Raw genomic sequence first — 26,407 nt, 5'->3', positions numbered from 1 at the left:
TGCAAGCCAGTCCCTCAAAACTGCTTTGGATGCAGGCAGAGATTCTGTCAGCCCTACAGGGACACAGCAGATAAGGGATATACTTGCCTACTTTGATAAACAAAGCAGAAAAGCTATACATTTTTTAAATAAATTAACTTCTAAATGGTTCAGCAAAAGACACAGTTGAGGAATTTAATGGCTTGAAACATTCTAAATTTGACAAACAGCTAGAGTGCAGTACAACACAGGAGCAGGACTGTCAGCTTAGATGAAAATATGGTTTTTACTATAAACTAGTTTCTTGCAAAATATACATGTGGGCTGAAATTTCCCAATTTTGGGCTCTGTAAACAGGCAAAGAAGATTGTGTATAGTTTGCTCTAGCCTTAACAGAATTTTGCCTACACATTTTAGACCTAAGAGAGAAAAAGATGGTCTGGAAAAGATTGTTTTGCAAACTTGTTTGCACTGAAATGATTACATTTAAAATATTATACTATCATATATTAAAAACAAAACCTTTTCTTGATTATGTGTATTCCAATATGACTCAGAAATGACAAAGTATACAGCTTTTATCCGTATTCTAGCAAAATTTAAAAGGGCAGAAATACTGATATCAACTGCTCTGATATGCTCAGCTTTCAGAAACAGCAGCATTATCAGCAGCACTGGGCAAAGTGCAACTGTGCCATTGAGAGCTGCAGGGTGCAAGAGCGTCGCCGCTGTTAGACACGCTCCATATTAGAGACCTGCCTCTCCCAACCGAGCAGAGAGCAATATTTGGCTCTAGGCAAACTAGGTGCCACTGTCAGCCTTCCTGACATTAACTCCCTCCTTTCCAGGCAAAATCTGTTCTTCTTCAGATGCAGGCACAAAGAGCCAGAAGGGCAGGGCATAAAAACGCTCATAACCTGTTGAAAACTTTAATTAAATTTTTTTTCATTTAGTTCAAGCTTTCATATTCCAAGGTAATGGAAGAAATTGTTTTTTCTGCCCTACTTTCTATCTAGTTTGAGGCTTTGCTGAGATGCTCATCCCTCCCAGGCGGATAGCTTGCACTTCATTACAATTAGCAAGCCAGAGCCAGCCTTTGATAACAGACAACACAATCGGTTAGAAACAGCACAGTGAATTCCTACCTGCAAAATCAGCAGGAAAAGAAAATAAGCATTGGCTATTCGCTGAAACTGCTCAAACAGGTTGAGAGGCAGGAAAGTGAAGAAGTTGTATTTTGAAGTTTTAATTGAATTGCTCTGTAGGGAAAGAAAGGCAAAAAATAGAATTGGTAAAACAGGAAACAAAAATTACAGCACAACCCATTTCGACTGTGTTTTTACTTGCTTATATTTAGCAATAGCATTGTTTCCAGCAGCATCTCACAAAACATTTCCTTTCCCCAATACAGTCATGCTGAGTTTGGATAAACAGACCGAATTCCTCATGGAATTGGTGAAAAGCTGATGTGCAGTTTATGTCAGTGCAATTCCAGATAAAAACAGGCACATGTATTTACTTATACTGATATATACTCATATGGGTGAGAGATATGTTTTACTTTTATTTTTCCACTTATGAGATACACAAAGAGAATTAAAAGCTGCATCCAGAACACACCTCAGATATTAGCATTTTCTTGCTAGCATCGACAAAGCAGCATCAGAAAATGCTGTGTTAGTTACCCCTAGCTTCTCCTGAGACTTCTAAGCACCAGTGAGCTCAACAAGCACATAGGAACGACAGGTCTGCCCAGGGCCTGAATCTGATCTTAAAGCTCTCAGCTGATTCAGCAGCATCTTGCACAGCAACGCGAGGAGGCTGCTTGTTTCTGTTCCACAAAGCCCCCTCGAATGCAGTGTTGTGCAAAGGACTGACCCAAGAACTCAGCGTTTCTGTAGGCAAGTCTCAACTCTGTTTCCTATTTCTGATTTCCTTTTTGAATTGCAGGCAGCCCCTCCAGCCATGGGCAATAGCTACTCCCCTTCCTGTCTTCTTCAAACTGGAGAAGAAAGGCCAAAGATAGATGTCACAGGCATTTTCCTCCCCAAAACTCATAGCATTCTGATGTAATTCTACCCATTTAAGGGACGGGCTCAATCCATCCTATTGAGCCTACCAGCTAGCTATATATAGCTCAGATCTGTCTCTGCTATGTAATGGTCTTTGTAGCTGCTCCAGGCTACACCCAGCCCCTGGAGCAGCCCACATCTCTCTGTGCCTCTCTGCAGCACAGCAGTCAAAGCAGCATTATCTACGTATCCATTTTTATATAATTTCTATATTATTTTTCCAGAGTGGACCATACCAAAGATCTTGCTGTTCGGGGCTCTAGCAACAACATGGGACCCCAAACTGAAGGTCTAGCAACACCCCAGAGATTTATTGTTACCAAACGGGACACTCACCTGGAATATCAATAGGTCTGGGTCTGGAGGGCGGCTAAAATGCAATGTCTAAAGGGCACAACAAAGTACAAAGTGATAAACTGAGCAAAGATGGAGGCATAATATGAGCAGAGAGTCATGATAACAAGGACCGAGAGCGCTGTGGACATCAGGACAGAAAATGTGGCCTGCAAGTCTCTTCCTTGCCCAAGGACATCTTTAGGCACATACTTTTCCCAGTGTTCCAAGGAAGGGCAGCTACTACTCAAGTGTGCTAGATTTTCTTTCTGTAGGAAGTTTATCAAATATTCACCCCTGTTTAGTCATGTAAATATGTATGCAAGCTGTTGCCAACACACCTAAAATGAACCCAGAGCAGCCCTGCAGAAAGGTTCGTTCAGCCCTCTCAAGGGCAGCTAAGGTGTGACAGCAGAGAGGGGCAGACCCTGTGCAGTGCAGCTCCACGCAGTAATAGATGAGCAGCAGATAGCAAGTGGTGACTGCAGTATTGGAATAACCTTTAGATAGTGCAAAGTTGGGATGGACCTAAACTCCTCTGAACATACAGCTACTAAATCCAAGCTACAGACCACTTCCAATCCATGCGTTAGTCCAGGATCTCTACTCAGATGCTGGCTCACACCAGCCTGTTTACATTAAGCCAATTATCATTAAACCAAACATTAAATCAATTGCTTAAGCAATTTAGCTAACTACTCAACACGACCACCATGAAGGGGACATGGAGGAAGCTATTCCAGTTCAGACTGTGCCTGGATTCCTGGCTGTGTCCAGACACAAAGTACAACAGTCCTCATCATTACGAAATTATTAAGAATAATTGAGTATTAGTTTTTTGTATAAGCCAGTCAGTAGCCTCTACGAGTGCTTCAATGGAAGAACTAACCAAGTCCTTCAGCTGAGCACACTCCAACAAGAAGAGATGCTTACCAGAGATCATCACTTAAATAATGTTGCCTATTTCTTGGCATCACGTAATCGTCTCCGGGTGTAGTTACCTCTGCCTGTGATCTAAATGTTAGTAAATGTCACCAAACATCTTTAAATTTGGTTTATTTCAAAGCTCCTAAACTGTGCTCCACAGACACTGCTAAAACACAGGAATGAAATAGCAGCATCCTCTGTAAACCCAAACTGCAAAGAACTAAAGAATTTGCCTGACAAGTCACTGTCCAGTAGACATAAAGTCCAGAAGATTTTTTAATAAAATCTGCAGCTGAAGAGGCTTCTTCCCTGCTAATCTGAAGAAAAACATTACTGTAACTTACTGTAAAAAGAGAAGACAGTAGCTGCAGGAAAAAGTCCGTACAGGAGGCCTGACATTCATGCGTCATCAGGTTTAGGAGGCAGCCACATACAATGTGAGAAAAACTGCTCATAAACACTCACATAAAGTTTAAAGGACTTTGTCTGCAGAACCTCAGAGGTGGATAGGAAAAGAACGGGAGTGGTTTATTTCAATTCCTGCCTTCTATTTCAGACCATTAATTACGTCAAGAAAACCACTGCATGAAGCAGAGCCATTCATTCTGTTTCCTATTGTCATTAAGCATGTTAAAACCCCCAAACATAACAGCTTCCAAATGCTTAACAAGGACCAGGCCATCCAATATTTTCTGCATAGAGCTTCAAGTTCATGATATTGTTTGTCAGACTCTCTCTTTTGGGATCTTGGGCCACTACAGGGCACAGGGTGAGGATAGGTGGCCAGTTGATCACTGCCTGCCTGACTGTTCCACCATCTGTAATTAAAACCAAGCACTAAAAGAAAATAAAAAGAAAAAAAGAAATAAAAACACATAGTAATTAGTTTGCAAATTTATAATTCAACAAGTAAACTTGTCCACGGCCTTTCAGGGCTATGGGAATGTAAATACTAAATGATTAAAAGCAAGCTAGGGAAAACTTCACTCTTACTACTTCAAGGCTCTGAATTCCCATTTCAAGGATACAGATGAAACTCTCTGTAAAAAAAACCATTTCTGTTCTCATGCACTGCACCAGGGTTGTGTGCTCTGACACCCAGGCTCTCTGTTCACAGAGGGAAACCTCAGGCAGCTTCTGCTCCTGATCTTAGCCCACTTCGTGATGCCACTGTGACCTTTCATTCATTTACATAAGTACAAGAACCTTATTGTGGGATAGGAGGAGTACCAAGGAAAGGTGCAGCACTGTAGTGTGTTAAACAAGCCATATGGAGCATCATTTTATAAGCAATGCGTCTAATGCAACACTCTCCATACTGCCCCTGTGCTCTGTCTTTGCTGGGGGAGACTTCCACGTCAGAAAAGTGATGGAGAGGAAAAATCTCGGACAAAGCAATTAAGAATCATGTGGCCTTACAGGAGCATCTCCTTCTCCTACAGAATTACAAAAATCAAACATCCAAGGAAAGCAGCGCTATGAGCCATGTACCAAGGTGGGAATCAGGAGCTTTACCTGTATAATTAGCTCTGCCCTAGATTTCCTCTATGACCCTGGACCCATCCTCTGCATGTCCTGTCTCCTGAGTCCGTAGGAGTGACAGTGGATGCCAACCTTCAGTTTGAAGAACTACAGATGCAAAGCTTGACACAAGAACAACACTGCCTATGCGTGATGGATTATTCTAATCTGCTCTTTTCAGGGGCTAGAATCACACCTCCTGGAAGCGTGACTCCACAAAATGCTGTCCCTAAGAAGAGTGCTTCGAGCACTGCAGTTAAACAAGTGCAGACCAGGCTGACGAGCTGCTGCTTCGGGGGTGTCACAGCATCCCGCCTGTGTCAGTGAGGCCAGAGCACAGGGAACCGCTCAGCAGATGGTTCCTACCTTTGTTCCTTGAACAAACGCCCTGCTCCCCATAAAAGCCACTGGATACATGAGACACGGCTGCCTCTGTGGTCAGGTTACGGGGTGATGCTCAGACAGGGTAGGTATGGGAGCAGCTACCTGTCTGAATTTATATTCCCAGATTAGTGACATATGTTAGTCGCTCACAGCTGGACAGACTGCCTCAGGGCAAAACCCACAGCAAACCTGGCTGTCCCGCGGGGAGGTTTTGTGCCACGACACCTGCCAGTAGCACCGGGGCCAGCGTGGTACGAGATGCAAACTGGCAAAGCAGCTGAGAAACAGAAACAGCCTTCCCAGGTGCTTTGATAAAGCCCTGGAAGGCAAATGCTGGAGCTCACTGCAATGACATTTTGTTTAACAGCAGTAGCACGACTTGAGAACATGCAACTGCCATAGGCAGCACAGTCCTGTTTGACTACAAGCCCAACGCAAGAGAAAAGCCTATAGGAAGTCAGTGGGGATTCATCTGGTCCCTGTAAAGATTTTATTCTCCTTCCCAGAAGCAAAAGACTGACAAAACACCAGCAACAGAAAGATTCATATCCGACCCACGCTCCTTTCTTTTCTCCTTTTCTTTCATTAACAGTTTTGGGAATTTGTTACATATACAACCCTTTAACCCTCTCTGCCTCTTCGCAGCAATAGAATTCCAGAATTCTGAAGAACAGAATTCAAGAATTCCAGAACACAATTATAAAGTGGGCATGCCACGAAAACCTCTAGGAAAACATATTCATTAGGATTTCTTTCCTATGTCATTCCTTTCAGATGGAATCATCCCATTGCAGAAGCGTTAATCAGTAGGGCATCCCTGTGGTGGGTACTGTTACCCTACCGGAGTGGAGGAATGTAGAGAGGTTGAAGGGGGTGGCATCACTTGCCTGGTGTCACATCCTCACTCCCAGAACGGACCCTGGACACTGTTCATCCCCTCCCTTTGCCTGAGACTATCAGGATGGATCCTGCCTCCAGTCACCTGCCCTGCCCGTATTGATCACATGCTGCAGGACTGTGCCTTGGTCACGGAGGGTCCTGCTTGTCCTGGAGTCATCCCCAGGTCCCAGCTTGTCCCCTCTCATGCAGCAGCCCTGCCTCTGCTGCTTCCTGGCAGTGATTTCCCAGTGCAGCTGCCCTTTGGGTTCTCCAGGTAACACCTCCCTAAATACAGAAAGAGCACTGCAGGTTGCTGCTCTACTTATTCATTCAAGAACTACTCAGATCACTTTTCACATGGTTATGCTACATTCCTTTTAGCCTCGGGCTTGAGGAATACTGGGAAGCGTTTGCAGGTTCCGTATGTGATCAAACTGCTGCCATCAACCACACTGACAAGGGTCTCGGAGAATGACCCACATGATGACATCCTTTTCCATCAGAGTTCAGGAAAAGGAGCTGAGTCTGAGCTCACTGTCTGAGACCCTTGCTCTCATTATTTCAAAAAGATGAAATCCCAGCTGCTGCTCCAGCCAAGGGCACTATCAGCCATAGAAAGCTATATGAGTCTCCTATTCCAGTGAGTTTATCCAGTGAGTTTATCAGGTGACCAAGGAAAATAAAAACAGAGTCCAAGCAGGCCCCCTTACTGCCGGCCCTGCAGAAAGGATGCTAGTTTGACCCCAGATCATGATCCAAGATGAAATTTGTCTTTGACTCATGGGCCCTGCATTTCCTCTGCTATTGTCTGAAGGCCAAACTCAAAGTTGTTTTTGCAGCCCTTCGTGACGTCCTCCTGCAGCTGTGCTGAATTCCACCATGAAACTGAAGAAATAAGAGAATGTAAATGAGAGGAAACATGAAAAATCTTCAGAAGAGATTTTCTTCTCCAGAATGTCTGTAGACAGCGAGGTACAGATGAGGATCATCACAGTGGATTCACACTGGAGCAGCTGCCGCTGTGCTGGGGACAGGATGGCCACACTGAATTGTGTCACGTAAGAACATTAATTATACTCCTTAAATCTCCCTAGACCACATGGCACCCTGCTCCTCACTTTCAATCTTTAGACAAATTTCATATTAAAGTCAGGGAGAATCTGCCTGCCTACAGTGTGAATGAGCAAAGGATTTGGAATTGACCTTTCACTTTTGCAGACCAATCTCAAATCCATTTCTGTGCTGAATTAAGTGCCTTTGCATATGTCTCACTCACACTTGGTTTCTAACTCATTGCTAAGTATCTTGGGGCTGGAGAGTAGCACATACCTTCACAGTCAGTCTCTCCAGTTAACTGCACAGCACTTCTCTGCTTAGATAAAACAGATCAAATCTATTTTTCTAATTCTATTCTTGCTGTGCAGAGTAGAGCCAAGGACGTTTGACCAGTCTGAAGCTCCAGTTTCAGCATACACCAGTGATTTCATAGCAAGTCCAACTAAATCCTGACCTACCAATGTGCTCCCAAAAGATCCCCTGTAGTTGCTGTCCTTAAACATGAGGATTTCCACTATGTGCAACTTCTGTCCTCTTCTTCACCTCACCAGCCCAGCCTTCCATACCCTGTCTAACCCTTCTCTCCTGCCACTGCTGGAGTAGTTCACAGTGACACACTGAAGCATGACCTCTCTGTTGAGTTCTGATGAGCTCTGGAAGGGAATGTGCTTTCTGAAGTCTTCCACAAGCCCAAGCGTGATGGATCTCAACACTCAGATGTAAGTTCACTTACATGAACTAGCAGACACAGTGCAGCATCATGTTTCTGCAAAGCTGGTTTGAGAATATTCCAGAGTCTTGCTTCATATCAGGAAGGCCAACTTTCTGTAACCTCCAGAACGATGTTACACTCCATAAACAATAGATTTTCTCAGCTCCTCACTTCTTCCGTTTCAAATATCCTGTAGACTTTGCACCACGAAGGAAAGATAACCACAAACTACCCAGGGCCACACATCTACCTCTGATCCTGTGCTCCCACTTCCTTGTTCTCACTGGGCCTAAACAAGGACAAAGCATTTTTGTACTTTTGATGTATGCCAACATAAAATAAATTGTCCTTTTAGTGAAAGGTTCAAACCTGTACACGAGCAGCTGTGACAAACAGCCTGGCAGCAACAGTAAGAAGAACCTCTATTTGCATTTTCCTTTTTTTTTTTTTCTCTTCTTCTCTTGGCCTTTTTCAACACCTGCATCACCCTGAAGAAACATTTATCCTCTCAATTACCTTTGTTACAAGAACCTGTTCTATAGGTTTTAGAGCTAACAAAGCCTTAAACTACCAAGCAAAGTGAACCTCACCCCTGTGGTTTACACCACCTGAAACACTTTCTAAGCGTTGTTACCTTATCATATTTCTTTCCAGCTTCTGCCTTGTATCCCTTTTATCTATCTGGAAATAACTAGATAGCGTAAACTTCCTGGGACAAGAGGACAATTCTGCCTTGGGACAAGAGTCTCAATCCAGGACTGATCTCCCTGTTGTGGGATCAAAAGCTGAGGGACAACTGTCTTCCTCTTGGCCCTATGAAGAACACTCCAACCACCTATGCAGCTGTCCAGGCAGACAGATTGTCCTGGCCAGAACTGCTGAGTATCACAACGAAGCCTAGGCAATCCCAGCTTCTGTTGTCTCCCTATACAGAGGTCAATTAAATAGATATAGGTGGGAAGATGACGTGGGCAGGGAGGACTGCAGCTGCAGGAGATAGCAATTAAGATGCCCAGAAACTGACAGTACACTGAGCGCCAACTGCCCCTCAAAGTTGTTGTGCTTCAACAGCCCAGGACACACATGGAGTCAGCATAGTTTCAGTCCCACTGGATCACATGTGCTCAGCAGTGCAGCCTTACAGTATTTAGACAAATACAAAAGTGAGGAAGGGGGCCAAATTTCACCCTTCCAGCAGACTACAGGAGAAGCAGAGCTAACTTTCAGGAGCATCATATATATGCTAATGGGAAGGAGAAAGGAGGATCTCCCTTTTTGGGCATTTCCAGAGGTATGCAGCAATCTATAACATGTGGTCCTAAGTAATTTTAAGCAAGATTAGTTCCTTTTCAAACATCATGTTAAGGGGAACTTCATAAATATGACCTGAGTTATCAGGGCTTACTGGAAATAGGCAGCCCAGGATAGTGCTTGCATCATGACTTAAGGACAGTTCTTTAGTACCACCCCACCAGGGCACCACCTCAAGACATTGCTTTTTCTAGAGAGTCGTCTAGAATTTCCAAGCCTTGATTCACACTGGATTCCAGAAATCACGGGGTAAAACTGACTAACATGAAGGGTTGGTTAACAGAAACTCACTGTCAAATTCCTACAGATCATATCGAGCTGGCTGTCTGACTGCCTACTCTTTCATATCAAAACAATCCACTTCTGCAGATACTCTCCAGAGCTCTCAGTGCCCTCTCCTTGACTTTGGTTATTTGCAAATCCTTGGACAGGAAGCAGTGACATGCAAAATCCGTTTTATGATGTCTTTTCACAGAGACAGACTCAGGACAAGAGCTTCTGGCTTTCCCTCTGTGCCCTGAGACTGTTTAACCTCTCCTTCCTCCTTCACTGTCCCATTTCAGCTCATACTCTGCCCTGCAACATCCAAAGAAAATAAATCCTTGCACAGTGGCAATGCCAATCCCCTTGCTGTACTTGCAGGCTTTATGTAAATCAAATACATTTTCTTAATCTCAAATCACCAAGTCTGACAAGGTATCCGTGGTGCACAGCCCTTTACACATATTGTCTACAGGGCATTTCATATTCAGTACCTGAATTCCATACCACATTCAGTCAGCAGCTCCACACCTAGGAAGTCTCTGTCTATGTAGGATTGTTCATGGATGAAAGGGGATTACTGAAGGAGGTCAGGTTCATTGTGCCAGCAGATCAGCTACAATAAGACCTATAATCAAAGCTTGTGGCAAGTGAGAATTTCTATCTCATGAAAAACTTAAATGTTTTGAAATTTTGGGTTGTTTCAGTCCTGAAATATGAAAATCACTTCTGATGTTCCTAAAACAAAATGATGAAAAGGAGCTCCTGAGTAAAACTGAATGACAAGTGAATTCATCATTCAGTTTTACTCAGGAGCAGAGATGCATAGGACAGAAATGCACAACATTCCTTTCAGTATCAGTGGGCAGCTACAATAGGCTCCAAAAAAACATAACTCCAGGATACTTCAACAGAAAGATCACCTCACAGTCAAGATGCTCAGGCTCAGCAGCCTCCTGCATGCGCAGCTTCAGAGAAACGTCCCCAAGCTTCGGAAATCAATTTACCCACAGGGTTGCCTGGTGTGAGGGCTGGGTAGACCTGGGCCACAGCCAGGCTGTGTAATGGTGCTTACTGGAGTCATGGATATCATGGCACAGTGTGAACCCAAGTAGGCTGTTAAGGAGCTGGAAGGAAAAGCTGGCAGGAAGCCATGAAGGCCAGATTCAAAACCTTCCTGCCAGAGAGGATTTCACTGCAAGAGCTGAGGAACTGACACATTTCCTCTAATGTTTTATTTTAAATGGAGCCATATTTTCAACAGAAAATTTCCAGGCAGGTTCTGTTTTTGAAAGGCCTTCAAGCCTGATCCTACAAACACTTGACTTGCAGTATTTTCTAGAAGCGGGTGAAGTTATTCTGGTATAACTCTTCCAGAGTTAGAGCTCTTTCAATTGCTCCTTGCAGGCTGACTCCAAAGACAGATCTCTCTACGCCTGTTTCAGTAACGAAACACCTCTCTGATATGTTTTCTGGTTCCCATCATCTTCTCACAGGATACAACAAGATGCAAAGTTTGGGTCTTCCTGTGAAGCCCAGGGGAATAATCTTCTTCCTAAAGAGTAGACTTCAGCCCTCATCTTACAGAGACTTAGCTGGCACGTGCTGATATGAACCAGTTGAAATAACAAACTGAACATGAAGGGAAAGATCCTTACAGTGTGAAGACATGAAGCAGATGTGACCACATCTGTGATTATACAACTGCATTAAACAATGCACGCTGGTTACTTACCGCATATTCAAACTGTAGATTGAAGTCCCGGTTGTTTGCTTGAAGTTGTCTCTCTTCCTCTGTAAAGGAGAAAAAACACATCAGGCTTCTGCAGAGGAAGAACTGATGCAAGCTTAAACATGAGCAAAATCCACATAGACAGCAATGAAGGAGCAGCAAAGGAAAGAAGATCTGCAAAGAGGTACTATCAGGGACAATCTGTGCTAAATGGTTAGTTTTAAGGGACTGAAGAGGCTGATGGTACTGACAGGGCAGCATTAGGAACCATTACAACAGCAATTTGGGCCCATGCTTGAGCTCTCCCACACACAGATATTTGGCTGCAAAGGTAGCACTGCTTTAGCAGTTCATTCACCTCTACTATTAGTTCTCCTGGGCAAAAAATGTCAACTGTGCTTGAAACCTCTGCTTGGCTCCACTTCTACACTGAAGTCTCCTTGTTGCCATGAGCCTACTGCTAGTGCTCTTCATGCAAAACACATGTATGTTCTACCACCATCCTGCAGACAGGACATTGCCATGACCCCAGCACAAAAATCCAAGACCATCGGACATGAATTCAGGAGGCCATCAAATCTAGTCTCTTCTTCAAGGCACAGTCAAGCCTGTCAGCCTCCATAAATGTTCCAGAAAGCTCTCTTGAGGTCTGTTCTTCTGTCTATTCCAGTACAGCAGTGTCCTTAGCAGGGGGAAGCTTCTTCATATTCTCTAACATAAAAGCCATTATTCAATTTAATTGACATAGGACGATGAAAAATGCTCTTCTGCTTTTACTTAGATTGCAGTTCCACATGCGACTTGCCAAGGACACAGAGCACAGATGAATTTATTACATATTTGAAAGCTGTTATGCCACACTCAAGTCTTCTCCTCCCTAGGCTAAACAACTCCAGTTTGTTCAGTTGCTTCTTATGGGTCAATCAGTCAAAATCGGCATCACTTTTACTACTCTCCCCTGCCTAATATCCTTTTGCACTACCAGGAATCAACTGGCAGTGTTCCAGAATATGATCCACTACATATTCAGATTCTTTTTGGCAGAGCCAAAGCCTCATCAGGATATGCAAATCTTACATTTGTCCTTATTGAACTACATCTATTTTCTTTTTACTGCTTCTCCAACAATTCTATCTTTTAGGATGCTTGTAGCTACTACCTTTCCATGTGCTTCCAGTTACTGCCAGGGTTGTGCTGTTTTCAGATTCATTAAATGTGTTCATTATTCTACCAGCCAAGTTGGACGAAAAATATTCAATACCAGATCTAGGATACATCCCTGATGAGTCCCGTGAATCTGATAACGAATCATTGATAACTACTGCCAGTGTATTTTTTTCTAAAAATCTGGGACTCACTCTGTGGTGATTTTATCTTGAGCCTGTCTCTCAAGATGCATGACAGTTGTCTATGGCTTATTCCCTAGCCCTAAGGCCTGCCACTAATACAGAATTAATTTTGCCTTAATGGAGTTTTTCTGAACTGCTGACTGTTAATCATCTCTTCCCTCCCCAACTACTATGAAGTGGTTTGTTTGACTGCTTCAACATTTACCAAAGCAGCAAAGCTAATACATCTATAATTGCACAGCTTTTCTTCTCCCCCTCGTTTCAAGATAAATGTCCTAGAAAGCTCTTTTGCTCTTTCCTCAGTCTTCTGAACTTTGCCTGTCTGTTCTCCAAAATCTCCTAAAGACAATATAGCTCCAGGCAGTTCTCTCAGTACACAATTAACTTTGCCCAGTAAAACCAGTGGAAAAACATCTACCTTGCTCTTTTTCTTCTCTAATTCAGCCAAAAATCTCCCTCTCCCCACCACTGCTGGAAAGCAATGTGTTAGATGTTTGACTTAAAGAAAAAATAAAAAGAGAGTTTTCTTTTTATGTTTTGCATTTTTTTTTTTAAACACTGACTCACAGATGTAAGTCTTCATTGATCTGCCTCTTACTGGAAGGGTTACAGTACTCTGGAGAAACCGACAGTTACAGAACAATTTTTATTGCCCTCTGTGCCCTTGATAGCTTCTTATCACTTTCTGCCTTTGCCACACAGTTTGCCCTGGATAAGGAAGCCTGCTGTGCAAATTGTATAGGCATCCTTCCTCTGTCGGAGGTGAATGCAAAGCTTGTGATTTGGCCATTTTATTCATCCTTCTGAAGCTTTATCTGCAAAATGATAGCTTGCACTAATTCTCTTAATATAATTTATTTAAGGAAATGACAGCTCTGTTTAATTCCCCCTGCCACCCCAGGTTTCCTTCCCCTGAGATATTAGTTACCACTTCTCCATATTTACCGAAGAGTTCTTTCTTGAAGTCCATTGTAATTATTTCTCTGTTGTCACTTTTTCCTCTCCTAGGTATCATACTATGACTTCATCTCTCTGGTTCTGTAGGATTGTCCACCTCTGTACAGAAGGGTTGTACCAGCACACTTCATGAACATGCTGAACAGATCCTGTTCCTGCCCAACTCTATGTCTGCATAGTTAAAATTCTCCCTTACCATCCTGCCCTGTATTTCAGATAATCATACTAATTGCTCAGCAAAGAACGTCCTTCCCGGTTTGATATGTCTCGTGTTCTTTACTCTTGCATCACTACTCAGGTTTGCTCTTTTGTTCATTTCTTTCCACATGCTGAGTATCAGAGCACATCAACATACACGGAAAACATCTTCTCCCTTCCCAGGATAAGCTCTGTTCTTTTATGTTAGTGTATTAGCTTCATAAATTAGCCCATCACGTCTGTTATACCTATTAAATGATTTAATAAGACAGCTAGTTCTTCCTGTTTATTCACTCTTGCATTAGCTAACATCTAAGCTATTCAATGCATCGAACTGTTACGCTTCCCTCTTTTCCTCCAGTAACCCTATAAATAACACTGCATCCCTAATTTTTAAGTCCTTTTCCAGCACACCATTTTTTTTTATGTCTGCCTGTAGGCTGTTGTCATCGGACCCTCTAATTACTTAATTAAAAACCCTCTTTACTGTGTCAGCAGGTGAATGCGCTTTCTCTTTTTTTCAGTCGTATCTAGTCGGACGTTTTCCAATCGGATCCCATCTGCCTTGGCTGGGTGATTCAGACCAGCACAGAGGCTTCATTCAGGACACTCCGAGCGCTCAGTTCCTTTACTGCTTTCCACAGACACATTTTTCTCTTCTTTCACACTGGGGAAAACAATGTACAGACAGAGCAGCGTAACTTGTGTCCAAAAGAAAAACAGAGGCAGAGCTCCGGAGGCCGGGCCTTGCAGAGCTTTAACTATTGTGTTACGTGCCCCTTCAGGTATTTTCTTGAGCGTAACTGGTATTATCAAAGGCGATGAAAGATACAGTTAGTTATTAAATACAGAACTTCCCTGTGCTCACAGATTTCCTCCTATACAGTAAGCGCTGCTCCAGGCCTCTCCCCAGGGACTCCAGGTCTAGCCTCAGCATAAAATCCACAAAAAGGAAGAGTAAGAAAAGATAACTGGCTTTAAAGGAAATTTGATTAGACGACAAAAGTCTGAGAAACCTATCAGCTTGTCAAAATGTGTAAGGCTATACAGCTCGTGTAAGGCTGGGGGACACAGAGCCAGCTCTGCTCTCAACTGTCGAGGCGCAGAAGCAGAGCTGCTCAAACACCACGTCCCTGAAGGCCTCAGGTCCAAGGCCCCATGATAGCAATGAACCCGGGCCCAAAACCGACTGCAAAATGCTCCGGCCTACCCTAGAAAATCCACCCCGAACACCAGAACTCCTCCCTTCCCGGAGACCCACGCTCTTAATGGTCATCGGCCTTCCGAGACGCGGCTTTCCCAAAGGCCAAGATCTAGAGGCCGCTTTCTAATGAGCGGTATTCATTATCCTTACACAACCTGTGCTAAAGGAAGCACAGCCCCAACGAATTGCACAGGGTGCCTCACGCAGCAAGCAAAAACTCTCTCTCCTCTCTCCACACAAAAGCAGAACCAGCACAGGCCGCTTGCTCAGGGCAGCACCGTCTGTCCCAGTGGTTTTATTTTTACCAAGAGAGCACAGCGAGGCCCTCCCGCTGCGTTCCCGAAACAAGCAGCTCTCAGCTACCCTAGGTCAGACATCCCTTTTATTCGTTTCTGTGACTGTTTGGGCAGAAATGAAGCCTCTTGGATAAGTGCTATAAACAAAGAGCTAGAGAAACCCTACCATTACATCAGATATGCCTGGAAACGAGAGCTCAGAATATTTTGGCTGTAGATCCAAGCACACATGTCTTGCCATGCACTGTTAATTCTGGACGCAATGAGAAAAAAAAAAAAAAAAGAGGGGGGAAGTGAAGGGTTAGAATATGAGGCTTTTTTTCCCATTCCTGAAACTTTTACTTCTAAATAACTCATATTAAACCATCTGCTCTGCAAACTATGGTCACAAATCACTGGAAAAAAAATGAAAGAGAGAGAGATTTGTGCTCCAAGTTATCATTTCATTGCCACTGAAAACTATTTTAAATTATTCATCAGTGGAAACTCAACATACACAAATATGGCCTAGTGCCCAGTTCTTGGTCTAACCACTGAGACCAAGGCACTGGGAAAATGGCTGTTTTCTCAGGCAGACAGATTTAGGAGCTAAACCATGGAATAACATCTGGATGGAATAATGTTAAACCCATGCCAAAAATCGTCTATAAATGTAACTGGCCAGCCCGCCAGGTTTTTGCCCTTAGGATTGTTGCATGGAAAAAGTCCTGCAAAAGGCTGAATTCAAGATATGCTCAGAGATCCTGGAAATTTGCTTCTGGTTTATGCTAAGGAGTATATGCCAAGTGAAATGCTTTGAACAGGCCATTGGAAAAGCTTTGTAGATACTGGGTTTTGTGGCTCCAAGGAGCAGAAGGCTAAGATCTGCTTGGTTTTCTCAAGTTATACACAAACTAGGGCCTGATACCTCATGCATGAAGTGAGCACAGCCCATTTACGGGAGTGTTGGAGTAGCTAAGCCTGAACAGTCTAGAGACAACACAAGTACAAACAAACAAAAAAAAACCACCCAACTCTGCTCCACCCTTTTTAAGCAAGCAATCCCAAGAGCATAAAAATTGCATTAAATCAGCTACAAATAGCAGCATCAGGGTGCTGGGCTCATCTGTTCAGATGTCCTTGCAGTGGGGTTCTTGGCAAAGAATACCAAGATAGGAAAGTTGGGCTGTAGAGCCCAGCTCTTCCGGTCCCAGGAGCACATATCTGACTTCCCGAGCCTCACAAGGAGGCCTCACAAGGCCTTCACCATGCAGCACATTTCTGTTCCAAATGCCACAGATGAACCTCCTCCCACCATGTCTCATCTCCTCACTGCATCTGTGGATCGTACTTTTGGGCACTGTGTGTGCTGTTGAGGCACTGTGTGACCCAGCTCCCTGCTGCACCTCTCAACGATGGCCGAAGTGCCACTGTGCATGTGGCACACGGAAGTTCAACCACCTCTTCATAGGCAGAGAACTGTCCCCTATTTCTGGTCTGTGCTACTCAACCATTACTCCATGGAGGCAAGTAACATAAATCTGCCATGGGTGTGCTGGCACCTCTGTCCCCCACCCCAGAAAAAGAAAAATTACAGTGTCCTCCAAAGGACAACTCCATGCAAGAGGGCAAGTCATTATATACTGTACTAGAGAATTTAAATTGTTGCTCCTAGGGAGGTTATTACGCAAACTATTAGCCAAAGTCTCCCTTTGCATGAGAGCAGTAACTGCTCCCTTGTGCAATCATAAGCGATAAAACAACCACGCAACAAGTTTCTTGACTTGCAGGTATGGTACTAAGAGAGCCCCTATAGTTGGGTTCGACTGAACAAGCACCATGTTCATAGCAGCAATACGAGAGGATTTTAAATTTACAAAACAGCAGTGCCTGCAGGGGTCAGAATTATATTGAGAGAGTGCTAGACATGTATACACACATATATGAATATATAAAAAGGTTCTTTTATATATATACATACATATACATATATATATAAAGGTTCTTTATCAATTTTTTACAGTTCACAATTTTAATAAAGATCAGAGAACGCATGGGGAAGAGATAATCTATTTGAGAGGGGCAAAGGCTCACACAGGGGTTAATTATCTACATTACATAGGCAGCTTATAGGACACAGACAAAACTGTACCATCATTAACCAGTATCAGTCTATTACTGTAACTGTCGGGTGCTAAGGTGTGCCAGCTGCTCCATAGCACCAAACCAAAGCCCATCCATGACTTGAAAAGCAGCCAAAGCCTGATATGGTGCAACGTATGTGGCAGAAGGACAGCTAAGAACCGGGTGGGACGGAAGTGCAAAGGTGAAGATTAAAGTCAAGTCCTGCTCAGAGCTGATGCGTGCACAGGTGCCTGGCAAACAAACGTATTTTATATTATTGACTCAAAGCAAAGGCTCTCAAGGTTGCTGTGTTATAAAACTCAACGTTTTTAAAACAGCAAATGCCCATTCCTCTATGGAGCCTCTCTGACTTATTCTGACAATATCACACACATTTTCAGCTTTGGCACAGACTTCTTTATACTGAGTGTGAGGGATTTCATTAAAAAATTCTGGGGCAAGACCATTCAGGTATACCACTACAAACAGGTTTAGCCCTATTCCCTCCTATCTGATGTTCTCTCCTTAAACGAAGATCTTCCTTATTACGCATCTTTTTGCCTCCCAGAATTCATAAACAAAACAGCATCCTTCTTCCTCATGAAGAAATGAAATGTAAGAAATACTCTTTTGTAAAAGCTTTTTTTTCCCTTTGCTCAAAGATTGTCTATTTTCTGTCTAGTACAGACCTAAACCTACTGTGAGCACTAAAAAAAGAAGTCACAACTGGATTTGACAACAAGGGTTATACATTGTCATGTTCTTGCACAAGGCATTAATGCAAAATGAATTTTCTGTTGCATCACCTAATGCAGGCCCCCTTCAAGAGATCTCTTAAAATAACTATATTTTAACCCAGCAAAAAAAGAAAAAAAAAAAAGTCTGAAATAACAGATTTTGAGAGTGGACTGGTATTATTTCTGCTTCAGGTCCAGTAAATATTTAACTTATAAAGTTCAGTATAAGATCCTGCAGCTTTTCATATTATCACCATAAGAAGAGAGAGAACTGTGAGAGGAAAGAGGGCTCCAAAAGGATGCGTTGGTTCTCCCCAGCAGGTGTTAACACATGTGGCCAAGCAAGACCTTGGTCACACGGGCCTGGAAAGTGCTAGAGCAGCATAAAATTAAAAATTCTTCTTATTCAGTTTTTATGGCAAGGACAGAGGCTCCCTATCACTCCTTTCCTCCTTCACTTGAAACACCATCATCTTGGTTTGTCCTTTTCTTCTTCCTGATCGGGGTGTCTCCATCATTCCTTCCCCAGACACATATCAAGGTAGAACTCACTATGTCTGAGAAATGCTTTGCAACAAACTATTTCTTAAGGAAAAGCTACTTGTTTTCATCCACTTCAGAATGAAAATGAGTGATTTCAAAGATCTACCAACTGGAAATTCTTTCCCTTCTTCATATCCCTTACTAGAAGGCAGCAACTCCTAGGCATGCTGGTAGTGCAACAGCTTTATATAATCGCACACGTTGTTAAGACCGGCTATACACAGTGGTGGGAAGTGATGTAAAACCACAAAAATAAATAGAGCTCTGAAACAAATGTTGAGAAGTTTTTCAATTCACAGTTATTTTCCTCATGGGAAATTATGTCAAAATAAATACATTTTTCATATGCAGTGTCCATGGTCATAAAAGATTTCCTGTTAGATCTGCATGGGAGTCCCAAAGCCAGCCAAGCTTTACTTCAGCAGGCAGCTGCAGGCCAGGCACTGTCCCCCTCCCAGTCTGTTTGCTCCAGATGGAGCTACTTGATCCTGCTGAGCTCTGCCCTGAGCTTGGCTGCTCATAACCCGACTATCCCGGAGAGCGGGCTGTCTCCAGCACTGACAAGGAAAACCCAAACCTCAAAATCTGAGCTCCATCTCCTTCCTCCATATCCTTCCTCTTCCTCTCATGGTGTCCCTAGGCTGGTTTTAAGGTGGATAAGCTGCAGTAATGACTGGGGCTTAACCCATTGATTGGAAGCCCTCCCAGTAGCACACCTAGGGACCAGGTATATTAATGTATTTGAATTTTCTCAGTTCTCTGTTGTTGTTCATATCATAGATGGTACTCAATCATCCCCACCCTTTTGTTTGGTCTGATGTTCCAGTGCTGAATTTAACCGGCATGGGGTCAAGCAAAGAGCACAAACATCCCATTTTGTGCCATCACTGGCACTACCTGATCCTTCCTTTCTTCCCACACGCTCCATTAAAAAACCATCTCCCCATTCTTCTCTGCTTAGGTAAGCTTACTTGCAGGTTAAATGCCAACAGGAAAGACCTCTTTTCCCCAAAAAACACTTCTGCTGCTTATCTAAAGCATGTATTTTCCCATTTCAGTTTCACCCTAACGACCTGCAGGAAGCTGGACCACCTCAAGGATACAGCAGTAACCCTGCTCTTGGGTGCCTTTGTCTCTTCTGCTTCCCTCTCAGCACATGTCCTCCTGTTCATTGGGACACAGTCTGCACCACTTGCCTGAGTAAACACGGGGAAAGTCAACAGAACATATCTTCCTGCACCTGCTTGGCGGGTGTAGAACTTGCTTCCAAGCACGTCCTCAAGGGCTAGTGCATGTGCTGAGTTTACTTTCTTTAGGTTGTCATCAGTGACAATGGTATGACCAAACAATACCTGGTAAGAGTGGTATTACCTGAATTTACTCACCTTTCAATTTCTTCTTTCCAAATTTTAATCCAAATAGAGGCATCCCAAAAGTTTCTTTTAGTCCAACTCCATGGAATTTCTGCAAGACAAGAGAGAAGGCTGTTCATAATGGGGGTTTCTACTCCTGCATCATGACACGATGCAACACAAGCATGTCATTTCTGGCCTTACAGTGGTGCATACCAGTCCAAAGCAGTATGATCAACAGCTGCAGTTCTTCCCACACCAAGTTTTAAACAGAAAACTATCTCACGTTTGCAAGTTGCACTCCTTGGGTCTAAGTTACTTTACATGGAACATTTTGATCTATTCATCTGTTGACACAGCACAGAGAGATGCCAATCAAGCAGAGGCCAGAAAGAATATTCCCTACTACCTCAGTACTACAAAAAAAAAATAATAATAATAAAAGAAAGCATGAAGGTATTCCCAGGACTTGCATTTAAGATACAAATGAAGCATGTGAGTACTCAGAGCCAGGCTAGTTTCCCTGGAGAGAAGGAAGCAAGGGGAAAATGAGCATCTGCCTGTTCTCAACATGCACTGGCTCACGCTGCTGCCCATCTCTTGGGTATCCTCAGTGTTGAAGCTTAACTTGTACAGCTCCAAGTAAAAGTTCTCCCCTGTTTGTAATATTTCTGACTCAGGAGCCTAAAACTAGGCACCTGAAATGCTTTCAAGGCACAGAACATATTCTGATAGGCAGAGAGATGGAGCATTAGAGAAATCACATCAAGCCTGTTGGTGAAACTTCTGGTGTTCCCAGCATGGCGCTGTTTATCTAAGGGACTTAATGGTCATATATTGGCACTTACAGGCTGTGAAGGTCCGTGAAGAAGACCAGGCTGTGTTTCCCTGCATGCCTGGCTGACCTGCAGCCTGAATCAACAGGAATGCTGTATTAATTGCTAAACAGACTAATGGAGCCAATCAGAGAAGTTTGGGGAAATCACGTTTTAACTAAGATAAGTTTCTAGAGGTCTGTAGCTAACAGTCCATTATCAATGTCCGTAAGAGAATGAAGTTGTTGAACTTTGACACTCCTCATGTTTTATGAAGAGAAATTACAAGTTATGAATAAATACCCACAGTGAGGCCACAGCAGCTTGCTGACATTCACACTGTCCCTCACAGAAAAACACACCAACTGCTTCTGTTTAATTTTAAAGTGACACTTTGAATAACAGTCTGTATGTCCCTGAGCAAGGCTGAGCAAGGGGAGAAGTGGAAGAGACAATATACCGTATTTCAGAAACACAGAAGCAAATGCAGCCGCTGCCACTGCCCAGGTGCACTCCTGATTCATCACTGGGCAGTCCTGGCTGCAAGCTGGAGTCTCACCATCTTGAAGAAAAAGTCTACAATGATTGCACAGGTCGAACACTGCCGCGCAGATCTTCTCTGTCCCAGGTGCTAAAACAGCTAATTTGATGAGCCTGAGATATTGCAAGCAGCAGCTGGTGATGCCCCATCCAGCCTGCTGGGTGCCCTGGACCCCCAGCACGTCAGGCACAAGGTTCCCACCTGCACACCAGTCACACGCAGTTACCACCAGCTCTGGAGCCCTCTGTGCCCACTGTCCTCGAGACAGATCCTTGCTCGGTCACTCATGCTGATCCAAATGGTCCTGCTTACCAGAGCAAAAGTTTGGGCAATGCTTCTCCCCAAAGTCCTCTGTCCATGGAGCCACTTAAAGTTGTGGTACTCAATATCACAACCTAAAGCTTTCTCAATCCTGCTGTTCTTTTGAGATTAATATAAAATATTATAGCATTTGCTAGCATTTCTACTTTCCAGCCCTAACTGACTTTAGTGTATCACTTTCAACATATTCTTCTATATCATTTAGGGTCTGTTAATCCTATGTCTTTTAAAAATTTCTAACTGGGACTTAGCTCCTCATAAATAGGTGGGAGGAGTGAAACAGGCTCCCTGCACACCTAGAGGTAAAGACCTTGGACCCTTCCTAGAGCACCAAGAGCTGCAGATCTGATAATCACAGTCCACATGTAGCATAAGATTGCAAAGGGTTGGCCAGTTGTAATCATTTGATATAGGTACAGTGCTGAACTCTGGACTCTGCTGTTTTTGCCAAATGTTTTAGAAAGCCAGTCTGCAACTACTGAATCTCTCCCAGCTGCCTACTTAATTGAAAGGCATATAATTTCAGGAGAGGCAAAAAAGAGTGTTTATTTTTATGGGAGAGCAGATAGAAGGGAGGTTATAAGCCTGCTCTCAGCAATAATAAAGTCAAACAAACAATACAGTTAAGATCAGCTTCTCATAAATATAAACATGCAACTTCCTTCAGCTCTGGCACAGGGGTTTTGTTAATTACCATGGGACATTAATCACTGATTTCTGGCGTGACAGCGGTGTGATAAAAGCCTGCAACAATACACTGCTTTGTCATGGGGCATCTTTAATGCCTTCAGCTTCTCAGCGCTTTTGGTGAGAACTGCATTCATTAAATATCTTTGCTCAGCAGCAAATTTGGATTACCTTTAAGGGCAGCTTGATTAAGCACAAATATTCCTACAGGTTCATCGTTGCAATGAAAATTTGTATTTTAGGGCAGACTTCACCATGGCAGCTTTACCATATCCATTTGTACCTTTCCAAATATGTTACTTCCATCACACAGATTTAGCACAGCTTCTTGCTTAGCTGAAGCCCACATGTTACAAATCTTTCCAAAGCTTTATACCTGATCCTCTAAGCAGCTGGATCCAAAGGACCTTATTCTCCAAGTAAAATTCAGTTCCTGCCTTGCCAAAACCACAATGTCATTTGAGAATGTGTCAGTATGCCATAGGTACACCCATAATGACACTAAAAGCTTGACACACCCCTAACTCATTTAACATGTAGACTTTATTTTGATATTACAAATATCTCTCATTTTCCAGTTTGTTTTCGACTCACGTTTCTCATTCTCAGGTTTTCTCACAGTCTGTAGCTTCTCTGTGTGCCTTGTACTATTAGCACAGCTTCTGGAGATACACCATAATGCTTTTATGGGCTTGTTTTCAGTGCGAGCATTCACTGTCTTTCTCTTTACTGCAAATATGAAGGCAAATGTAAGCAGATGGTGGTGGAGTTATCCTCTTGCTGATACACAGCACTTCATACCTGTGCTAACTGTCACCTTGACTGCTTTGATCACCACAGGTTGCTTTGGACTTTGCATTTCATCTGGTCCTCAGGTGCCAGGTATGGTCCTCACTTGTGCTCGGATTTATAATTTCTACAGCAAGGTGTGTTCCTCTTGGCTGATGTTTGCTCTGCCAGTGTGCCAGTGTGATCTTTTTTGCCTTTTTTTTTTTTTCCTTGGCACATTTGGGCTCTCAGTTGTACCTTACACTCTCCTCCAGGGTTTTGTTCTAGATGTGATCAATATCCACATCCCTGATCATCTTTGTCTTATCTCTTGCCTATTTTTTTTTTTTTTTAAGTGAGAGGTCATCTTGCCATCCAAAATTGCAACACTGGCTCTTCAGCCTCATATCAATCATGTCCACTGCTATGGTTTTAATTTCCCTTTCCACTTTCTGGAAGAATGATGTTTCTCATGCACTGATGTTTGCATGTGGTGTGAAGGACTTCTCTAATTTTGCTAGGACATTTTCACAACCTCCTATTTCTGAATTAGCTGAAAACCATAAACCATATGAAAATTTCCAATAGTCAAAGCACAGACACCTTTGTGTCTGCCTTCCTTTTTCCCAGGCACCAGTGATTTTCAGATGCAAAGTGCAGCACTGTTTAAATCTTCTCAAGTTGTCTTCCATACTGTATGCCAGCTCAGCTGGAGTTTTTTGGCTGCTCCCTTTTCCACTTGACTATTTTGTTTCATTTCTTTTTCCTCCTGGTACCCTGGTGCTGTTCAGTAATCAAATGAGGCCCACGGGATTCAAGAGAGATCTCTATTAGTCAAGCAGTTCTTATTCCTCTGCTTAACAGGCCGTGTGCTGCTTCCCCATCTTTCCAGAGCCTATAGCAAAAATCATTTAAAGACCAAATTCCCAGTTACTCATTTATGGGGAGTCAAGGGTATAAATGATGAATAAATTTCCTTTGCTCACTGTGAAAGTCTTTCCCATATACAGTGCTCTACAAACAGCCTAGCTAGGGCTGATGCTTCTGCAAAGACCATCTACCTCCTCTGTGGCTCTGTGGATGTTTTTTAATATCCAGAAGAGATTTGATGGGTCTTGAATGGGGAGGAGATGCTTTTTCAAAATCCAAGCCCAGCTTTATTTAAGGCGTGAGATACAAAAGCCAAGGTCTAGATTGACCAACTGAGAGCAAAGACAATCTCTTGCAGCTTGGAGATGGAAGGAAACGCTCCTTGCCCTTCTACAATAAGTAGAAAAATCAGAAAAGAGGCCAACTTGACTAACAGAAAGCAGATGTTCTGAGTGGAAAATATGTTTAGCTTCTTGGCCCAGTTTCTCTGGGTGTAGCTACATGAGATATCTAATTCATATTTCTCATTGAACCTAAGAACACTTGGTGCTTCTGCTCCCACCACCTTGTTCCCAAGCTCTGTGAAATGAACCATGTTAAATATAATCATTTTTAGAAAGGTTATTTTTAATCCAGATCATGGGATGTAGTCCAGTACAGACCAAAATTCCTGTCCAAACAGTGGTTTTAGCAGATCTGACAGGGCAGTGATTGAGATGTGATGGTGGAAAAAGCCACCCAGAGTCTAGGGCAGGTAGGCAGGAAAATAAGATTTTTTTAAGTCAGTTCTAAGGTAAATCAGTTCTAAGATTTCTTTAAAGTCAGCTCTACCTCCAAAAACAAGGTGATATACATGCATCCTTATTATACAAAAGCCTTGCCTATCTGTAAATTCGGAACACATGCCATACCTTTACTCAACAGCTCTCTATAGCTCTCTATGTTAAATCAGCTTTCACAGGTGAGCAAGATTTGTACAGAAATGTTTTCAGCTTTATTCAGCTGATGTGGCAACCACAAATATTCACAAGTCGTAGAAGTGGTTTCTGTTTTTAAGTACTAACTACTCAGGCAGAGCTCAGCATATGAGAAAGTAGAATCCCAAGCACAGGACATCACGACAGAAAAGGTTCAAGTCTACCTGTGCTGCCTAGTGTTCTTGGTGGAGTAATGCTACTACATGTCATGAGTTGAACCAAGTCTAAGACTTTGAATGCCTATTGCTTTAAACTGGATTTGGAAAGACAGCTGGGAAAATATGCAAGGCTTTAAATAAGTTAGGTAAGTCTCCTAGATCCCTATTTTTTCCTTGCTTTTGTTTCATACCAGTGCCAAGTGCCAAAAAGGAAGAGTCCCATTCACTCACGGGTATTTCACAGAAAGGCATCACAGTTGGTTCAACATCTCCTAACGCACTGCCAAAAGCAGAGTAAAGCCTGGCACACCTTGGCATGGACCTTGTAGCGTGCCGTAAAAAGTCATGGTTGTAAAGGGCTCCATTTAAAGTGCTGAAGCATTAATAGCTTCAGTCAAATTGTTCAAATAGTGGTTCCAAAGGGCAAGCTTCATTCACTTTCCTCTATCTAAAGCAACCATCAGAATTTTAGCTATTCAAAATAATTAATATCAGTCATCTTTAACATTATTTTACATTATTATTATTATGCATTAGCAATGATATTCCCCCACCCCTCTGTTTGTCCTCTCATGTTTGAACACATCAAAAGAAAAGCAGGGAACAGCCCAGGTTGCACCTCTCTCCACTTTGCAAATGGAAAACATAGGAAATGAGTGGCAGAACAGGCAACGGAGACTGGTGTTTTTGATCTCAGAATAATACCCTTATTTTGGAGGAGCAGCTGGATTTGCTTGGATGCAACTTGAAATAAGCTTAATAAATGGTAAAGGATTTATCTAGTAGTCAGGACTCACAAAAAAAGTGAGAATTTAAATTGGTTGGCTCTCTGCAAGGAGTTGGAAAGTTTGCCTAAACTTTCCCCAGCCAAACAGGTATCCTGGCTAAAGGGAACCTGCCCTGCACTATTTTCTGGTGCTGTTCCAAGCTATATGTACAGAAACTCATGAAATTATCCACAGAAGAAACTGCTCCTACTCCTTACTCTCCCCCGTGCCAATACAATTAGCTGTAATTGCGGGGAAACAGACTCAGCCTGTTATCTGCCACGTTTTAAAGTAATGATGCGATATCCTCCATCTGTCTTCATTAAAAGCCTCTTTAAATTGACACCAGAATGGCTGTCAAAATTTGCATTCGGCTCCTTTGGGTGCGTTAGTTGCCACGCTCAGGTTACTGATCCACAGCAGAGGAAGAGAGCGTGCACGGAGAGAAAGGCAAACTGCAGCGCGGCTCCCTCCGAAACTGTTCAAACAATAGCAGTTTCCTCATGCAGCTGCTGGCTAAAATCAGGCTCAGCTCAGTTCACTCCACCCCGCAGTCTATGAGCGCGGGCACAGAAAGAAAAACTCAATCCCAAGCAC

At 43.0% G+C, this 26,407-nt stretch overlaps 1 protein-coding gene across 3 annotated transcripts in view; it reads right to left on the bottom strand.

Moving 5' to 3' along the window:
- LOC112947663 (phospholipid-transporting ATPase ID-like) overlaps positions 1-26,407 on the bottom strand; it is a 78,354-nt gene that overhangs the window by 40,550 nt on the left and 11,397 nt on the right. For all 3 annotated transcript variants that reach the window (XM_026039800.1, XM_026039804.1, XM_026039792.1), the window contains exons 2-4: positions 19,940-20,018; positions 11,171-11,229; positions 1,125-1,238 (exon numbers count right to left, since the gene is read on the bottom strand). In XM_026039800.1, the coding sequence (XP_025895585.1) occupies positions 1,125-1,238; positions 11,171-11,229; positions 19,940-19,982 (216 nt within the window). In that variant the 5' untranslated portion in view covers positions 19,983-20,018. The remainder of the gene's footprint in view (positions 1-1,124; positions 1,239-11,170; positions 11,230-19,939; positions 20,019-26,407) is intronic.

This window comes from Nothoprocta perdicaria, unplaced genomic scaffold (assembly GCF_003342845.1).
Source record: "Nothoprocta perdicaria isolate Ctin4 unplaced genomic scaffold, notPer1 scaffold_10, whole genome shotgun sequence".
NCBI lineage: Eukaryota > Metazoa > Chordata > Aves > Tinamiformes > Tinamidae > Nothoprocta > Nothoprocta perdicaria.
Note: the sequence above shows the minus strand (reverse complement) of the source record. Positions and strands in the feature narration are given on the sequence as shown.